Source organism: Perca fluviatilis, chromosome 16 (genome assembly GCF_010015445.1).
Source record: "Perca fluviatilis chromosome 16, GENO_Pfluv_1.0, whole genome shotgun sequence".
Classification (NCBI taxonomy): domain Eukaryota; kingdom Metazoa; phylum Chordata; class Actinopteri; order Perciformes; family Percidae; genus Perca; species Perca fluviatilis.
The window spans coordinates 20,157,278-20,176,179 of record NC_053127.1 but is presented as its reverse complement, the minus strand read 5'-3'; the positions used below and the strand labels follow the sequence as shown (position 1 = coordinate 20,176,179).

The following is an 18,902-nucleotide window of genomic DNA, read 5'->3' as shown; positions in this document are numbered from 1 at the left end:
AGAGGATTTCTCCCCATTGCTCACTGACAATAGCTGCCACTATGGGGCTATGGTTACTTTTTTATCCTCCCTTTCTCTCTTTGATTCCCTGCATTTTCTTTATCTTCCATTGTAAATGTGTTATCTCTCTTCTTCATTTTCCTCTCTTTTTATCCACCTTTTATTTTATTTTCTGGTTTAAAGTCCAGAAGTCTTAATGATAGACCGCTTTTGGGTAACAGTTAGAGCACTGTATTACCTATAAGAATGAGAAACTACTGATCATGTGAACTCTAAACTCAAATTTATGTATTGGAAAGATGTATCTTCTGTGTCCTAAATAGTGGGTGTCATATCGAACGTCATTACAGTGTTGGCATTAGAGAAATTGCTGGCCGCCAACCTAGTCTGCCAGCACGGCCAGATCCAAAGGCAGCTGTTAGCAGCTTGTTGTGTATATTGTTATTATATTTGCTTGCTGTAGCAGTCAGAGTCATAACACAGAAAACTTCCTGGCGCCCAGTGAGAGCTTAGTCACCGCGAATGATGAATGATTCACAGGGGAAATAAACATTGCAGCCATGCTGAATGTCCTGCATTTTGGTTGGGATGTGAGTGGTGGTTAATGAGTTTACAGTAGTTACTCAAACACACACACTCACGCACGCACGCACACAATTTTACTTCTTTTTCTTATGGCGCTGTCTGTTCAGCACCACATGCTGCAGCTCAAACAAACTAAGCATGAATGCAATTAATTGCCAGATGAGCTGAAATGCAGGGAATGATGAGTTGCTTTGTTAATCATTGTCTGCATACTGTCTGGCTGCTGCTGTAATATCAGTTCAGTTTAAGGACACCCCATATGACAATATTGATGCTACCTCCTAAACAACTTTCTGTTTTCAAAATGTTGTTGAATAATGGATAACAAAAAAAAAAATAAAAATTGAACATAATTCTTCATTGTGCTTTTCTAACAGATGACCAAGTTTTCACCCATAATGGTCCTCCTGCTCCAGCGACAGCAGCAACCCAGCCCCAGGCGATGGCCTCCAGGTCTCTGCTTCCCAAAGCAAGCCAGTCAGGCCTGCGCCCCCCAGGCTTCAGCTCCAGCCGTCTCCCCGCAGGCCGCCTGGCAGCCTTCGGCTTCGTCAGGAGCTCCAGCGTGTCTTCCGTCTCTTCGGCCAACTCCGCCGAAAGCACACAGAGTGACCCCTGCAGGACAGCTCACCGTGAGTCCACTCAAATCTGTTGACACCACTGCTACCATTTGTGAGAATGCGATTTCATGAGTACACTGTTATCATTGATTGGGCTTTTTTCTTCTTCTTTATTGCCTTCCTTTTATGTATTCTCCTCATGAATACAGATTGCATAAACAGCCCCCACCCACATTCATTATGTTACAGTTTGCTTTCTCTTCCTGTGCTCCACCCCGTTATTCTTCACTTTGTATTTTTATACTCAAGCTCCAGGTCAATAACAACTGTAGAGCTGCAGTTTTGCAAAGCACAGTACTACACAATATCAAGGATGTTCCTGGCAATACACATTGCCAGTTACTGGGTGTTAATCATCATTACATCATTACTTTACAATCATTAATTTGTTTGTGAATGTTTCATATATGATTGACCCAAATAGGGGCAATACTATTAGTTAATTAAAGTCATTATCATTTAGACTAGAGGTGTAGAACACGCTCCAGGATGATTCTTAGGATTCGTGAGTAAAAGGTGATGATATGGTGTGACATTGGTGTGATATTACAGACAAGAAGGCAGGCTGGCTGTTAGTTGGTACATTATAAAAGTAGAAAATATAATATGAATTTTCACAATTTACCACAACAGTGATAATTCATTAGTTCATATACTGAACAAGGCTTGAAAATTCCCCCATTTGAAAGCTCAGCTTGTAGCCACCTTTTTTTCTTACAGTCAACGTGTGTACAAAATAACAGAGCACATGATGTCATTCCCTGGACTCATCAGTAATTTAGCAGGCTGTTAACTAGGTCTGTGCTGCAGAGTCAGTCAGCAGTAGTAGAAAGCAAAGATGTTCACAAGTAATTTTTTGGAAGTCCAAGTCGAGTCGCAAGTCTTTAAGCTCGAGTCCAAGTCAAGTCTCAAGTCTTTGAGGGGCAAGTTCAAGTCAAGCCTTAAGTCTTTTGCCATGAGTCCAAGTCAAGTCTCAAGTCTCTGGCCATCTGATCTGTCCCTAACACTGTATTGTTAAATCTTTTGAATTCAAAGCATGTCCTGTAGCTACCATCCATACAGTACAGTATCAAAATCAGTTGTAGGATAACTTTATGGGGTCTACTGCAATGCAATCTGAAGAAACACAAATAAAGAGTTTCAATTTCATAACATACATACATAACATTTTGCTATCTGCATCAAAGAATACATGTTTGTCTGTGTTACTAACTGGCTGTAAAGCCCAACCTCATCATGCATTACATTTTTCAGTGCTTCAAAGTTTGAGGGAAACATCTGTATTGAATGGTGCAAACATGTGAGAACTGATACTTTCCGTATTGCTATTTAACCTGGTGAAATATTAAGTCTGTCACATCATATGGATACAACTCTAAAGATACAATTTGCCTGTTCCCAGAATTAGCACAACACTTTGCAATGGTTAGCTTGTTACCTGTGACGATATATGCTAAATGTAACGTCTCTTTCACATTAGCAAGTGACTGACCTATTTGGGTGCGTTTTGAGATGCCTGATGTTGTTTGACGTTGTTGATCCGGCATCATTTATCTTGGTGCCACACACCTTGCATGTAGCTGTTCGCTTACTGCCACTGTTCACAAAGTTATTTAAAGCAAAACTAATGACAAAAGGCACAGCTCCGGCAATGCATTTATGTGAGTGTGCACACATAGGCACAGCGCATGCCTTACGTTGCACATTATGGCAAAGGGCAGGGGACATGCAGCTCGTCATACGTTTCCCCAAATTATATGCGCCAATAAAAGAAAATAGAAATACATGAATGAATTTACATTTATAAAGCAATAATTGCATGAAAACAGGTTGTTGACGTGTCTCGAAGCTCGAGTCCAAGTCAAGTCTGAAGTCTTTTGGTTCGAGTCGCAAGTCAAGTCTGAAGTCAGCTGTTTGTGCAACTTAAGTGCGACTCAAGTCTGAGTCTCAGACTCGAGTCTCCATCTCTCGCAGAAATAACAGTATAGTATGAATACTTTTAATTTTCCCAGTCATGGAGAACTGGATTTTCCCAGTCATGGAGTACTTACAGTTGTGTTTTCAATTATGCTTGGAAAGCTGGTTGGTTAGTTGGCTGAGTTTGTGATAGCTGCATGTTTTTTTTAGTGTGACCTACATAGGGAATGCTTGCTCTTCCTCTCCCAGTTACAGCTGACGTATGCACCTCCATTCTTACGCACGTCAGGCCCCCCTGTTATGTCATCACTTCTTTCGTTCTTTCTTTCGTTCCATCTTTAGTACTTTTTTCTCTCTCATATTGGTTGGACATTGTTACAAACAGTGCGGTAATGTTGTGGAGGCAGCTTTTCAGCTCCTGAGAAACAGAGAAAAGAGGACTCCCTAGGGTTTCCTCAGCAGAATGTGTTTATTTAAAAAAAACAGTGGCAGAAATGTGGAGATTTTCATTAAAAAAAACTTGTCACATCTTTTTTACACAGGCATAGACATTCATTTTATAATGTTTTTTCATCAATGGCTTTTTATGTTTGAATAAAGCCAGTATAGAAGAAAGGATGAATCAGTGAATAGTGCTCTAATTGCATTGTGAGTATTGACCAAGTGTGTTGGCATGTGTGTGTGTTTGCAATAGGGCTGAAATGATTAATCGATTACGTTAATCGGCAACTATTTTGATAAAATATTATTGTTTGAAGTAATTCTTCACATTTACCAGTTCCCTCTGAAATATGAATATACAAGCCATGTTAAGACGTCATCTGGAGCTTTGGGTAGTGTAATCAATTGATTAAGAAAATGATCGTTGGTTGCAGCTGGATTTTGGATTTTCATTTTTCTGTTTTGGCTTAATGCCAGACACAAATGCAACTTAATCAACAGTATTGAATTTACCCTTCCCTTTACTCCAGATAATAGCTTCAGTTGTACAGTACTTGCACATATCGATATCAATGAAATTAGATTCTGCTGTAGCATTCTGGCCAAAGATCACAAATGAATTCTCAGCAACGTACAGCAGACTTAATGTGACTCGTTATATTACTGTGACAAGTGCATCAACTAAACCCTAAATATAAATGTACAACATATAGCATTGCTCTTGCTTGTTAGCATAGTGTCTATTTATTGTAAGCATCTGCCAATATTACTGTAATGTGCAGATTTACTCCAGTATTGTATCACCTGCAGTCCAAACCTCTATATGCATTTTGACCACTCTATAAATATTAAATCTGTAAACACAGACACACACACAAACTCACAGGAACAGGAGGGATCACGTGACGTGAACAGCACCCGCTATGGTTGCAAGAGACTAGAGCTCCTGCACTCATCTCCGCATTTCATTAAATAACCAGGTCTATTCCTTTTTCTTCGACGCCAACACGTTTGGTCTGTTTGCACGGTGACTCAGTGAAATGCCTGCAAGCACGAAAAAGCAGGTCTCGTTGTCGCCTAAACTATCTACTCGTTCAGAGAAATCTGCTAGCATGGCAGCGACTAATGGAGCGGTAGCTAACATAGCAACTGATGTTAACGTGATCCCTAACATGGAGGACTTAATCGCTCAGGTCTTGGAAAAGCAACTAAGTATGCTTGAATCAGTGATCTACAACGCAGTGAAGGGAGTGTTAGCGGAAATTAATTAATTCAGGGCAGAACCTGAGAGGCAGGAAATTATGGTAAGTGAGCCGCAGCAATCTGACTGCGTCACATTCACGATCCAGTGGCTTCGGGTGCTTGAAGGGACACAACACAAGCTACACACTGAATGCAACTCAGACTTGTTTGTCCCCCGGGCCGCCCTGGGAGCAATCCAGGGCGGAAGGAGAGAGTTTGACTTCGCTGCAGCCACAGAGCCAGGCATTTTCTGGCTGGAGTTGGAGGTGGAGGGCGGTGCAATGCACGCACAGGTTGCCCCGTGCCGCGGACTGTTTCCGACAGAGGAACCGGAGGGCGGCGGTGGGACTTCGTGTTTGGTGCTGGGGCCGAGACTGGAGGACTTAGCACCTATGGACTAACGGTATCTGGGCTATTGAACCGAGATTGACTGTAGGATGCTGTGTGTAGGTTTTGGAACCAGCCTTTGAAGGAACATTTAACCAGACTGTAAGAAATTATGAATGCTTGCTACTCAGTCTACAGTCTATGTTTTGTGGACATTTAACTGGGCTGAAAAGAACATGATAAATCCTGAGGACACAGTATGTAAGTTTTGGGGGCAAGCTTTGATGGGAAACTTAACCAGACTGAAATATGATAAATACTGGCTGGTCAGTTTACAGTCTATGTTTGTTAACATTTAGCTAGACTGAAAGAACATGAGGGATATAGTCTGTTCAGCTTATAGTCTGCTTGTTGCTCCAACTAGATTGGTGTGTTTTTCACATAGCTTATTCCAGAAATTGTTTTTCACATAGCCTATTTCAGAACTTAACCCTCTGAGACCACAGACCCCCTCCCCTATCTGTAAGATGCGTGACCACATCAAACGCAGGCAACTAAAGGATTTATTAGAGATTTTACATCCTCCTTCGCGTCAATTTGAAGAGGAAAAGAGAGGCAAGGATAGCGGAGTTGGAAGAACGCTGTAAATCATTAGAGAAACCTCTTAAGACTTGTTTTTCTAAATCTACACATACTCTTCTAGTCACAAGTCGAACAGAGCTGAGTGATCTGCTAAGAAGGAGAGCTGAGTTCATAATGCACAAAGTGAGTTACTATTTATTTATTTTTTATAAATTGCTTGCTCTGAAATTAAAACAAAGCGAATCCAGAGCTACTATCAACAGCATCTGCACAGACCGAGATATCTCAACGAATTCTAAGGATATCAGCGCCACTTTTCAATCCTTCTACTCAAAGTTGTATGAGTCCTGCAACCCAGATCCGACACAGTGCCAGAAGCTCCTAAAAGAACTAAACCTGCCTCTTCTTGACCCAGAGGAGGCAGAAGAACTGGTCAACCTATAACGTTGGGGGAACTTAAATCATCATTAAAAACAATTAAAAAGGGGAAATCGCCAGGGTTGGATGGAATTCCATCAGAACTTCTACAGTATTTTGACATATTAGGACCTACCATTTTACAAGCTTTAACTTTAGCCATAGAGAAGGGTACTTTCCACCAACAAACCAACACTGCGCTGATTTCCGTTATGCCAAAGAAGGGCAAAGATCCTACGGATTGTCCTGGCTCTCCACTTAGTGCGCTTTATCGAGAAGCTAGTCCACCCCGACCAATCAGGTTTTATACCCATATACATATATCATGTAATAGAAGAAGCCAAAAACCTTCCAACAACAGCAGCAGTTTTATCAGTGGACGCGGAAAAGGCTTTTGACTGCCTAGAGTGGAACTACTTGTGGCAAGTAATTGAGAGTCTTCGTTTGGGGGCCAAATTCATTGACATGGTGTGTACTTTATATTGTGAATCCCACGGCCATAGTCTCAATGGATTGCACTCTCAGCCATTTCCCATTAAGCAGGGCTTGCGAAAGGGATGTCCGCTCTCCTCCATGCTATTTGCAATCTTTCTTGAACCGTTAGCCCAAGCCATAAGGCAGAATAAAATCTGTAATGTCCAGATTAAATCCAGTAGCAGCACAATATCATTATTTGCAGACGATATTTTGTTGTACATTGCTGATCTCGAGGACTCTATTCCAAAAATTCTTAAGATCTTCAACGAATTTTGCTCCATCCCCGGCTATAAAATGAACTGGAATAAAACTTTTATTGAACAACAGGCATGTGGCATCAGCCATTAGTGATAAAATACCAACCCAAAGCAAAATTACATATTTGGGCATCACCATACACGTATCCCTACAGCGAGTTGTCCAGGACAACTATGAAACTATATTAAGTAGTGTTCAAAGGGACCTAGCCAATTGATCTGCACTGCCGGCATCACTATGCTCCAGGATTGCTGTTGTTAAAATGAGCATAGTTCCTCATGTGAATTTCTTAAGTACAATGATCCCCTTAACCCCACCGATACATTTCTGGAAGAAACTTGATTCCTTAATTCGGCAATATATTTGGAATAATAAACAACCTAGGCTAAAATACTCTACCCTCCAACGTACCTCAAACACGGGAGGCTTGGCCCTCCCCAACCTTAAAGTGTATCACAGAGCCTTTCAGCTACGGGCCCTCAGAGTGTGGATGGACCCCTCATCCACAGTCCGATGGAGAGAAATAGAGCTAAACCTTACTGGAAGTCTAAGTCTAAGTCTTTGCAGGTGTGTGTCCAAAAAAGTGTATGTTAGCCTATGGCCCTATTATCACCAACACATTGACCAACTTTAAACAGGTGGAGGAGCAACTATGCTACACCAACAAGTGGCATTTGAACACCCCAATTTGGCACAATACACACTTAGGGCCTTATTTTAACGATCTGAAACGCAAGTATCAAACGTGAAACGCAAGTAGCTTTGTGGGCGGATCTCGGCCACTGTTGCTATTATACTGGCGGGATAAATGAGTCTTGCGCTCGATGCAAATCTGAAATGGATTGGTCTGAAGTAGCTAGGTGTGGTTTGGGCGTATCGTGCAATAAACCAATCAGAGTGTCATCTCACATTCCCTTTAAAAGCAGGCGCGCTTGTTCCATGGCGGATTGCTGATTACATGACGGCGGATTTGCCTGGCGCACGCCAGTGGGAGCTGTCCGGGATGCGGCAAAGTAATAAATGCCCGTCTTGGCTGGGTGGCGATGTTGCTGCTCCTCTCGGGCGCATCTCCTCAAGTCTGGAGAGGATTGCTGCAGCCATGGAGCGTGGGCCTCCAAACGCACCACCTGCACCTGTTGTGCCCCTTCCTCCTCCCCCCACTCCATCTCCGTCCACCCACTCCACCAGGAGCGCATCGCGCATTACTCCCGGACCAGATTCCGCCGGAGTGTCCAATCCCGCCATAGTTCAACATCACGTCTCCTTAAATCCTCTAATATTTCCTCATTTATGTCATCAACACATCCATGATTCATGGAAATGTTGTGTAAAACAGAACAAGCCACAAAGAATGCTGCGACTTTTTGAGGACTGTACTGTAAAGTGCCTCCTGGCCTATCCAAACACCTGAAGCGCATTTTCAGTAATATTTTTCTTTGTAATTATGTATGGTTTGCAAAAATTGGAACTGCTGCATCTGCGTAGATGAGTGAAGCAAAGTGTATGCTTTAATACATTCCCTAATTTACCGACGTGCATCTGTGGAGGGAAAAGTCCGCTGTGCGTCGGGTGCAAAATAGGAATGATACATGCGTCGGTGTACAAAGGCAATTGCGCTGAGTGCAAGATAGGGCCCTTAATGTCTAGTAACAAACCCTTAGCTTGTAGCAGTGGAGTGACAGAGGCATTTATACTGTAAACTAGCTATTCAATGAGAAAGGTATGTTGAGTTTTGAAGACCGAAGAGCTAGTTTTGAGGTCCCCAGGACATCCTTCTTCTTGTATCTGCGCTTAAGATCAGCCCTAAAATGTTATGGAGTGGGGCGGCCTCTAGCTCACCCAGTAAAAGCGTTCGCCCCAGAGTCCTGCAGCGGTGCAGATTCAAATCCGACCTGCTGCCCTTTGCTGCGTGTCATCCCCCATCTTTCTCCCCCTTTCATGTCTATCCACTGTCACTACATAATAAAGGGAAAAGCCCCCCAAAAAATATATATATGTTATGGAGTGCCATGGGGAAACAGTCACCCAGGTTTGTTGATTTTCCTGTGAGAAGATTAGCGTCCAAGATCTATGATAAACTGATGCAAATATCCATAAGAGAACTCCCAATAGCAAGGAAATTGGAGCGAGAGATGAGCCCTGAGTGGAACGCAATTAATTGGGAGACAGTTTGGGACAACATTTTCCATTGTTCCAAGAACCCAAATCTCCCTATTGCACATTCTGTCAACCTGAGCAAACTGGAACTTTCCTACACATGGTCTGGGAGTGTGAACAGGTGCATGAGTTTTGGAATAAAACAACATCAATAATATCTGATGTGATAGGATGTCGAATTCCTACTGACCCGATTGTTTTGTTACTTAATGACGATTCTAAATTACACCTGCTTGGGAGAGAAAGTTTGGCTAGCCGGCTCAACCGCAACCAAGAAAATAATAGCTCAATGCTGGCTCCCCCCACTCGCTTTGTATAAAACAGTGGTTGGCGTATTTTCTAGACATAGTTAAGCTTGAGCTCTCTACAGCAAGGATTAACAAAGCGAAAACATCATCTCACAATTAAAAAGTAGTAATCCAAGTCAAGTCCGTTGACTGTGCATCTTGAGCAGTTTGGTGGCCATTAACCCTTAACCAGGGGCGATTCTAGGATCAGACCTTTAGGGGGGCTTAGCCCCTAATGAGAATATTACACGGATACAGTGCCTTGCAAAAGTGTTAAACATAATATATTTATTGTTCAACTGTGTTAGTGTTGCCACACTATCCTGATCATTATAGCACTAAATAGGAACAACCAAAGGTCTTTTATTTAATTTAAAACCAATACCATGATGACTAGACCTTGGTTAGGTGTTCTTATAATGGATGTAAGTATGGTGAACAGCAAGCAAATATATGTCAGTTACTGCCTTTTGCCTTTGCATGACTCCTTGTTTTTGGCACATGATACAAAGGCAGAGAACAGTAACAGCCAAACAAGGGTCAAAGGTCAATTTTGAGCTCAATATTTTTGCATACAAACATTTCTTCATTATAGCAAGTAGTTTCACACTCTAGCGAGTAAAGGTCTTTTGCCTTTGTAGGACAGTATAGACCTATGGAAAAATGCAGCAGCATAAGTATCAGTCCTAATGACCTCAGCATCACAAGAATTAGAGGAGAGTGACTAAGCAAGGTGTGATTTTTGATGATTGTTTTGTTTGTTTATTTGTTTGTTTTGGTTTCCTCGAGACCGCAGAGGGTGAGGGGTGGGAGAGGGTTTTTGTTCTTGTTCAATTGTATTTGTCTGTACTGTATGTTGAAATATATAAAAACAATAAAAAGTTGATGTAAAAAAACCAAAAAGCACAGGAACACCTGCCAGCAGAACACAAAAGACTAGAAGTTTTAAAAGCAGTGCCTGCAGCACAGTGTTCCACTTCCTGCTGTTGAACTGCTGCTGCTCGGAGCATGGTGAGACCAGAATGAAGGATGATAGACATGAGAGGCAAAAGATTAAGGGCCTTTGATGTTCATTTGTGTGTGTGTGTGTGTGTGTGAGAGAGAGATAGACAGTGAGACAGGCAGGAGGGGAGAGCAGGAACATTTACTCAGTTTGTGTGAGCTGCTTGTGACCTTTAGCTGTGAGGCATTTGAACTCTCTCTATTTGAACCTTCTAAACTGGGCTTGACTGTAGATCCAGCTCTGTCTCTCCCAGTGTGAGAGTGCTTGTTGAGCTTTAACCAGGGGATTGTCTGATGTCTTTTTGGGAAATTGGGGAACACTTTTACATTTTTTTTTTAAAAGCTTGAACAATTTCAAAAATTCTGTCTTGTTGTTGTGTCTTGTTTTTTCTGGACCTGGATTTAGTTGTCATACATTTGACCCACCTACATTTATTCCATGCTAAACCCTTATGAAATGGGCCAGATATAGAAAAAATAAAAAATTACCCAGAGCGTTAACTGCAAAGTTTGGGTACTGCATGATGATAAAATGCTGAGGGTTTGTTTTTTTCTTTCTCCTCGGGACAATTTAGAAAAGCTGAAAAAATAGGGGTGACATTTCGTTCAAAGTTAAGCTATTCCATGATTTGAATTTTAGATATTGTGAATTTTATCCAAAATTAATTGCATTTTGAAATCCTTATGTAGCCAGAGGCCCTGTTTTAAATATTGGGGCATGTTTCTGAGTCACTGCACACAAACCCATTCATTCACCAATGTTGTGATTGGCAGCAAGATGGTGACAGAAAAGTTAAGTGAGATTAGTAAACAATCTTCAATTTCAAATTTCTAAGTTTCTGTTTAATCTGCATTTATTTGTGCATGCAGGCGAGTGTTTATCAGTACATGGAGTGTGCATGTGGAGATTGTTTGCGACACCATGATTTTCTTCTACCACTTGGGAATCTTTTCCCCTTCTCACCGTGCTCTAACTCAGATCAAAGAACAGACAGATTTACAGATGAATTCTCATACATGCTTCCATCAAGGATGTTGGGGGAGCTGCAGCAACCCAGTACCTCCTTTTGTAACAGTGAGAAAAAAGACCAGTCTCAGTTGCTCGTTTTCCACATTGATCAGCAAGCAAAACAGACTCCATTAGGGCTCTGTGTGATAGGAGAAATCATTAAGGAAAGGATTGCTAGGCTCCAGTAAAGTGGGTTAGAGGAAGGATCCCTGGAGTTTCAACCCCCCCACTGCCGTAGCTCGTCAACCTGCTCTGATCAATGGGTAACATGGGTAACATGCGGATGTGTGTATATGTGTGCATGTGCAATTGTGTGTCTGTGGAGAAGAGAGTGGAGATGCAGAGGAAAACTACTTTGATTGGGAGAATGTGCTATATTTTGCACAAGCATTAGTTTAGAATAACAATGTTAAAGGAATGGGTCACCCAAATTACTCCACCCCAATAACACAGTGTTAAATGGAATGGTTTTGTTTGTGGTGCTCACAGCCTTGAAAAAAAAAAGTCATAATCATATTATGGTTAATCATAACAATCCACTGAACACAGATAATAGTTTTCATAGGGACTATTTCTCTGGTAGAAAGTAGTTCCAATAAAAAGCTTTGACAGTTTGTTCTATTGATTGCCAATGCTGTAAACATCACAAACAAAATTCCATTCAAACACCCTGTGTTGAGATGCACTTTTATCTAAAGGAAACTGGTGAAATAAAACCAAAACTATCTGCATGGCTACCACTTGAGGTATGTTAGAATATACTATTTTGGGTGTACCAACCCTTTAATATTGTTGGAGTATTTTATTGTTAAGTAAAAACTATAACCTTCAAGATACACATTATTTGTAGTGAAACAAATCAAAGGACACTAAACTGGAAATGACTTACACATCCTCACATTCAGTTTACCAATGTGGCATTGAGCTAGCTGGTATGGCCTTAATTGATTCGTATCGCCTGTTTGCATAATAGCATGCATGCAAAACGTGTTTGTCTAGCATGTGTGTGTGTGTGTGTGTGTGTGTGGGGGCTATAGGTTACTCTATATGACATTGATTAGCCATTAAACCAATTGCCCAGTCGCTGACATCCCCTCTGGTGTTTCAGGGATGTGTGTATTTGCATGTGCATTAGAAAGAGAGCATCCACGCTTGTAAGAAGCCTATGGGGATAGGTTGTTAATTCCACTGTGATTGACAGACTCCATTACACAGCTGAGCGGAGAATCCAGCAGGAGGAAGCCTTTGCCTCTGAGCCACACTGACTTCATGATGGAAAACTCAATCGCCAAAACAAACTTTGTATTATTAGAGCATTATCACTTCTATCCGTCTTCTCTTTCGGTGAAAATCAAATGAACGGAAGGGAAAACTGAGCAGGCAGATGAAGGGAGATGTGGTGATAAAAGCAAATTCAATGAGAGGAAGGGAGAATGTGGTATAAAAAAAAGAGCGGAAAGAGGCATGCATGGAGGGATTGGCACAGGGAGGAGAGTGGATGCCATACCCCAGATGCCATGGCTCAGATCTGGTCTGTGAATCATGCTAGCTCACTGTGAACAGATGGTTTCTATGGTGCATGCACGCACACAGATATGCACAAACGTGTATGCATATGCAGTGTGTACACACACACACACACACACACATTAGTAGAGCAGCAAATTAGATGGGCCAATTAGATATGGCTGCCATTCTGCAACTGAGGAGAGGAAAACTAACATGGCAGAGGCTTATTGAAGAAGCAGAGCTGTGACAGTGAGGATGGGCTCAATGGGCCTGTTCATTAACTGATAAACTCCTAGTATTTTATCCAGCTCCATGTAAATCACTGTTTATGAGCTTAGCTGATGGTCCACACTGACAACAACATTAGGAATGTAAAAACCGGACCATCAAAATTAATTAACCATGTAAAAGATACTGATTCTGCACTGTGCTAAAAACAGAGCCTTGGTCTTCTCATTTTCATCAAATCATTTTTACGACAGCATTCCTGTTTCTCATCCTCTCTCCTACTGACAACCCTCTTTTCTATTTACATTGCCAATAAATTACTTTATGTTCCCTAGCATCTACTGACCACTGTCAATCTGGTGTTTTCCCTACCGACATGCAAGTAAATGTTTTCATCCTGTGGTAACCCTGTCACCTAAAAATGTACGTTCCCATGCAGCGAAACTGCATTCTCAATTACGTTTCGAGGAAAGACCTTCATAACTTTTGTTCTTGTTCTAAACCTGTCCTTGTTAAGGATACTTTACTATTGTGCACAACCCTAGGCTGGATGGACAGAACCTTTAATCTCCTGACATCTGGGTCCTGGCAGAAGACAGGAGGCCTGTGGATGCTGCTGTCAGCTCCATTGTTATCTAATATCGCAGTCTGCAGCCCAGGTCCCAGCATGGCCATTACTTTGTGCTTTATGTATGCAACTTTAACCTTGACTTTCACACACATCGCTGCAGATGCACAGTTTTGTACTTTGCATTTGCAGATCTTATTGTTAACAGGGGGAGTTAATCAGTCAAAGAACAAGTTATGCACATTTTGACAGCTGTTATTACATTTTTTTTGTTATTCTTTTAGCTCCAAATCCATGAATCTAATACACTAGACACATCTTGTTACCCTCAAACTGACACTAATTTGCATGTTATTAAAGCTTATTTCACAATCAAGTACAATATACAGTATATTATATTTTTTTGCAAAACACAAGTGTATTATGCATTTTGGCAAATGTCCTGGCACAAAATAATTACACTGACTGACACTGATCTGCTTTGTGATACAGTTGTTTAGACCGATTTCCATATTTCTCTTGTGACAGCATGAAGGTTTTTGCAGATGTGTGCATATATTATGTTTGCATAGCAAAAACATAAAAGATCACAGGATTAATAGGTAGTAAAGTGTCCCACGCTTTATGATTGATGGATGAAGAGTAACAGCTAGACAGTTAAAAGCAGCTTCAAGCGAATGACAGGAAGCAACGATTATTAAGCAGGACAAATTGCAGGCTCTGATGAAGAGAAACTTCAAGCTTAATTACACACAATGTCTCCTATATAGAGCAGCACTAAATCAAGCGGACATCTGTCTGTGAGAACATGTAGTCTTATTAAACAGGCACACTTAAAGTTAGACTTCAAATTAACTATAAGATCAGTGTGTGAGACTATATATTTCTTTAAACAGCTAAAGATTTCTCTGTGTGGGATTAGATTATTTCATTTGTTTACCCATGATTTCCATTTCTAGTTGTCAAACCCTCCACCAGCTTATCAGCTATCCGCTAAATATGCCTATGAGTCCATTCATACCAGATGCTGCTGTTTTCTTTAAGCATACAGTAATTTAAAGTGTTCACATATTCCCCAGGGGCTATATGTTTTTGAAGAATAAGAGCTATTTCTTTGGCATGTCAGCTCTGCAAGCTGTGCAGTGGCTGCAGCTGACAGTGTTGTGTATGCTGGTGTTCACCTGGGTGTGTGCCATCTGTGTTGTAAGCAACCTGGACTGACTAGCTTCTTTTGCAAAATGTGAACATGCTGATTTAGCTGACAGGACGGTTTATGCACGGTACAGTGAAATGAAACACCTCCGAGGTCTTAATTTGGCTATTTTACAATCAAATTAAAACTGGTAGGATATTCATGCAGGTGACGTGCAGCTTGGTTCATTTTCCATATACACCAAGCCAAGGGTGTGTAACACCAAAACTCTGAGGATGCACATGGAAATCTCTGACCTATCTGTTCCCTCTTCAGTCGCTATATAGCACTGAGGTATTATAGGAGTCAGCATTATTCTACTGACATTAGTTTTGCTGTGGTGCAAGCTGCTTTAATAAAATGGCCTCCCACTGAGCTGGAAAAATCTGATGTCTTTGTCCTCAGCTGTATACTTGCTCATGGTCCCTTTTTAATATCTTTGGTATTTTTCATCCACCTTTATATGCTAAGCTTGCCACTGGTTCCTCTTTGTTGCTCTTTTTTATATTCTTTTGTTTGCTTCATCCTGATCCCATGCAGCCATTCTCTACCTTCCCTTTTTCTATTCCATTCTTGTCGGGCAGTTTGCCAATCAGTGATGCATATCAGCTTGCTTTTACCGTTAATGAAATACATCCCTTTTCTCTCTTTCTCTAAGCCCCTGAATTGCACTCTCCTTTTTATCATTCACAGCATTCCTCAATTTTGTCACTCTGACTACCCTAATGCATCATTTACTCTTCCTCTCTCCGCTCTGTGCTCTGTGCTCTGGAAATTTGTTTCGTACATACTTGACCTACGATTAATAAGCGCATCTCAGTTCATATCAACCAGCCAATCCATCTGTGTCAACTCAAAAAAACACCAGTGAAAGCATTGGAGGTCAATGCAGAAGATTTGTTGTTGTTATTTAGATTTTAACCAAAGGAAGTCTTCAGGTAGAGGATGTTGACAGCAGTAATTGCAGAGCTCAGTAACAGCAGTGCAGTGTTCTGTCCAAGATCTGACTTGGACACACTGCCCATGCCCTTGACTGGTTCATGAGGCGGAAATACTGTAAACGGCCTCACTAATCAACTCCTGGAGGAGCTCTGGGTTGACTAACGAAGCTTTCGGGAATATAACAGGCATCACTAGTATAGGGTGAGATAGCATGTAAACAGCACAGCAGTGAGAAATCATAGATAAAGGAATTCTCATATGTACTATGTAAGCAATTTTATCTTTAGTGAATTTTTTTCATTTTTACCAGTCAATTTCAATTTATTATGTAAAGGAAATATGTAAAGCAACCACTGCTTGTGTTTCCTTTTAATCCATGGGAGACACGTCATTTAACTCAGTTGAAGTTACAGATTAAAATAACATTGCTTGTGCAACATAGTATTGACAATAACAACAATCTGTGGTAATGTTTTTTAGTGTTTTTGTTCTTTTGGGTTGTTTTCTTTGTATTTATACTACCATTAGATGTGTATTTTGTAAAATAACTGTGTCTTGTAATCACATGCGGGATAGGCCAGATGTTTGGCATGACATCCATCCATCCTGGTTGGAGAAAAACATGCTCTGGTTTATTGGCATTTCTTTAAACCAATCACTATCGTCATGGGCAGCGCTAAGTAGCGGGAAAAGCCACGGTGCCTCTGCAAAATAACCTCGGGAAGGAACTTGTTTTGGTGGAACATGTGTATGTTCAAACGTTGTTTTAGTCGTTCAACAGAAAACTCAGATTGGACAGATCTCTAGCTAGCTGTCTGGATTTACCCTGCAGAGATCTGAGGAGCAGTTAACCATAGTCTTCATAAATCCACCAGAGTTTAAAATTCCAAAACAAACAAAACGGAAGATAATTGATATCTGGCTGAAAAGAGTGAAATCAGGCGGAATTTCTGATGGCAACGCAGCAATCCCGGAAGTGGAACATGGTGGATATAGACTATATTAACACAGAGAGCGGGAAGTTGATGCAGTAGACAAATCCAGTTTACATTACAGTAGTAGTCATTATTAAAAATCATTAGCAATTTTTTCTGGAGTCATGTTGCCTAAAATAAGCATTAGCTTTAGTGCGTAACTTTTTTATATTAATGAACATCCGTTACATTCAAGCTATTTCCAAATGAGTTGATACAAAGCTAATTAAGACTATCAGCTCCATACAACTACTATCACTACTAAAGAAATAATTTGTTCATATTAATATTGTTTACTTTCCTTTATGACAGTTACAGTTTTTTTCGATTGCTGAACGAAAGTGGGCACAACTGGAGTCACATGTGCAAAACCCTAACCACAGTCTGCACAGCAGCAGTTCATGTGGACCAAACTCTAGTTCGTTTTTCATTGCTTGAACACAGTTTTCAAAACTCTACACACTTATCCCACGACTTTAACCACAACGTGCACAACACTGTAGATTTACAGCACTTTGTTCAAATGCCAACACACTGCTGTCAAAACTGTTAACCACACATTCTAAACAGAATAGATTTCAGTCTGGTGCCCATCAAACACTGCTGATTGGAATTTTAGCTGAAAGCCTAAGCAGGTGTCTTCTTTTAGACTAGTTACTGAACATATATGGTATTTAAACAGAGAAAGCTCAGAAAGACTTTTTTGTAATACAAACACCAAATAAGAATGAAACAATTATACACTGTACTGTTTGAGAGAAACAAGTAAAAGAGCAAAGATACCAATATGTCCAGGTAAGATGTCTGAGGTTATGTACACAGCTATACAAAAAAAGTGAAAAACACTCTGGGCCCTATCTTGCACTCAGCGCAATTGCCTTTGTACACCGACGCATGTATCATTCCTATTTTGCACCCGACGCACAGCGGACTTCTCCCTCCACAGACGCACGTCGGTAAATTAGGGAATGTGTTTGCGCTCCTGGGGGCGGTTCAGCGAAAAGAGGAGGCGTGTTCCGGCGCAAACGTTACGTGGTCCTATTTTGCAGTTTCAGAAAACAATTCCGCCACTGACCAGGAAAAACCTGGTCTAAAGTCAGTGGCGCGTTATTTAAATGCTATTTTAGGGACGAATGCTTGGCCATAATGTAGTGTGTGCACAACGCGCATACACTTCTCTCATCTACAGCAGTTCCCATTTTTGAAAACCATACATAATTACAAAGACAAATATTACTGAAAATGCGCTTCATGTGTTTGGATAGATCAGGAGGCATTTTACAGTACAGTCCTCAAAAAGTCGCAGCATTCTTTGTGGCTTGTTGTGTTTTACACAACATTTCCATGAATCATGGATATGTTGATGACATAAATGAGGAAATATTAGAGGACTTAAGGAGACGTGATGTTGAACTACGGCGGGATTGGACACTCCGGCGGAATCTGGTCCGGGAGTAATGCGCGATGCGCTCCTGGTGGGAGCGGGTGGACGGAGATGGAGGGGGGGGGGGGAAGGAGGCACAACAGGAGCAGGTGGTGCGTTTGGAGGCCCCGCTCCATGGCTGCAGCAATCCTCTCCAGACTTGAGGAGATGCGCCCGAGAGGCCGCAGCAACATCGCCACCCGGCCAAGACGGGCATTTATTACTTTGCTGCATCCCGGACAGCTCCGCTGGCGTGCGCCAGGCAAATCCGCCGTCATAATAGCAATCCGCCATGGAACAAGCACGCCTGCTCTTAAAGGGAATGTGAGATGACGCTCTGATTGGTTATTTTCACGTTACGCCCAAACCACAACTAGCTACTTCAGACCAATCCATTTTAGATTTGCGTCGGGCGCAAGACTCATTTATCCCGCCGGTATAATAGCAACAGCGGCCGAGATCCGCCCACAAAGCTACTTGTGTTTGGCGTTTCATACTTACTAAAATAGGGCCCTCTATCTTTACAATAGTAAAACTGCATTCATACTGTTTTTCAGAAAGTAATGGAGGTGAAAGCAATAGAAACACCACATTCATTTGTATTTAGAGATGATGCAGATATCAAATGTGATGGAGAAAACTTGCCACATGATGCTGGAGAGAGGCATAATTAGTCACACTATTCTTTGGTACTGTTACGTATGTACCTTTAGTTTTTTTCCCCCAGTAATTCCATAAATTACTAGAG

The 18,902-nt window shown here is 41.4% G+C and overlaps 1 protein-coding gene across 4 annotated transcripts in view; it reads left to right on the top strand.

The window, feature by feature from the left end:
* mtus2a (microtubule associated tumor suppressor candidate 2a) overlaps positions 1-18,902 on the top strand; it is a 55,685-nt gene that overhangs the window by 18,238 nt on the left and 18,545 nt on the right. For all 4 annotated transcript variants that reach the window (XM_039777896.1, XM_039777893.1, XM_039777894.1 and 1 more), the window contains exon 4: positions 963-1,214. In XM_039777896.1, the coding sequence (XP_039633830.1) occupies positions 963-1,214 (252 nt within the window). The remainder of the gene's footprint in view (positions 1-962; positions 1,215-18,902) is intronic.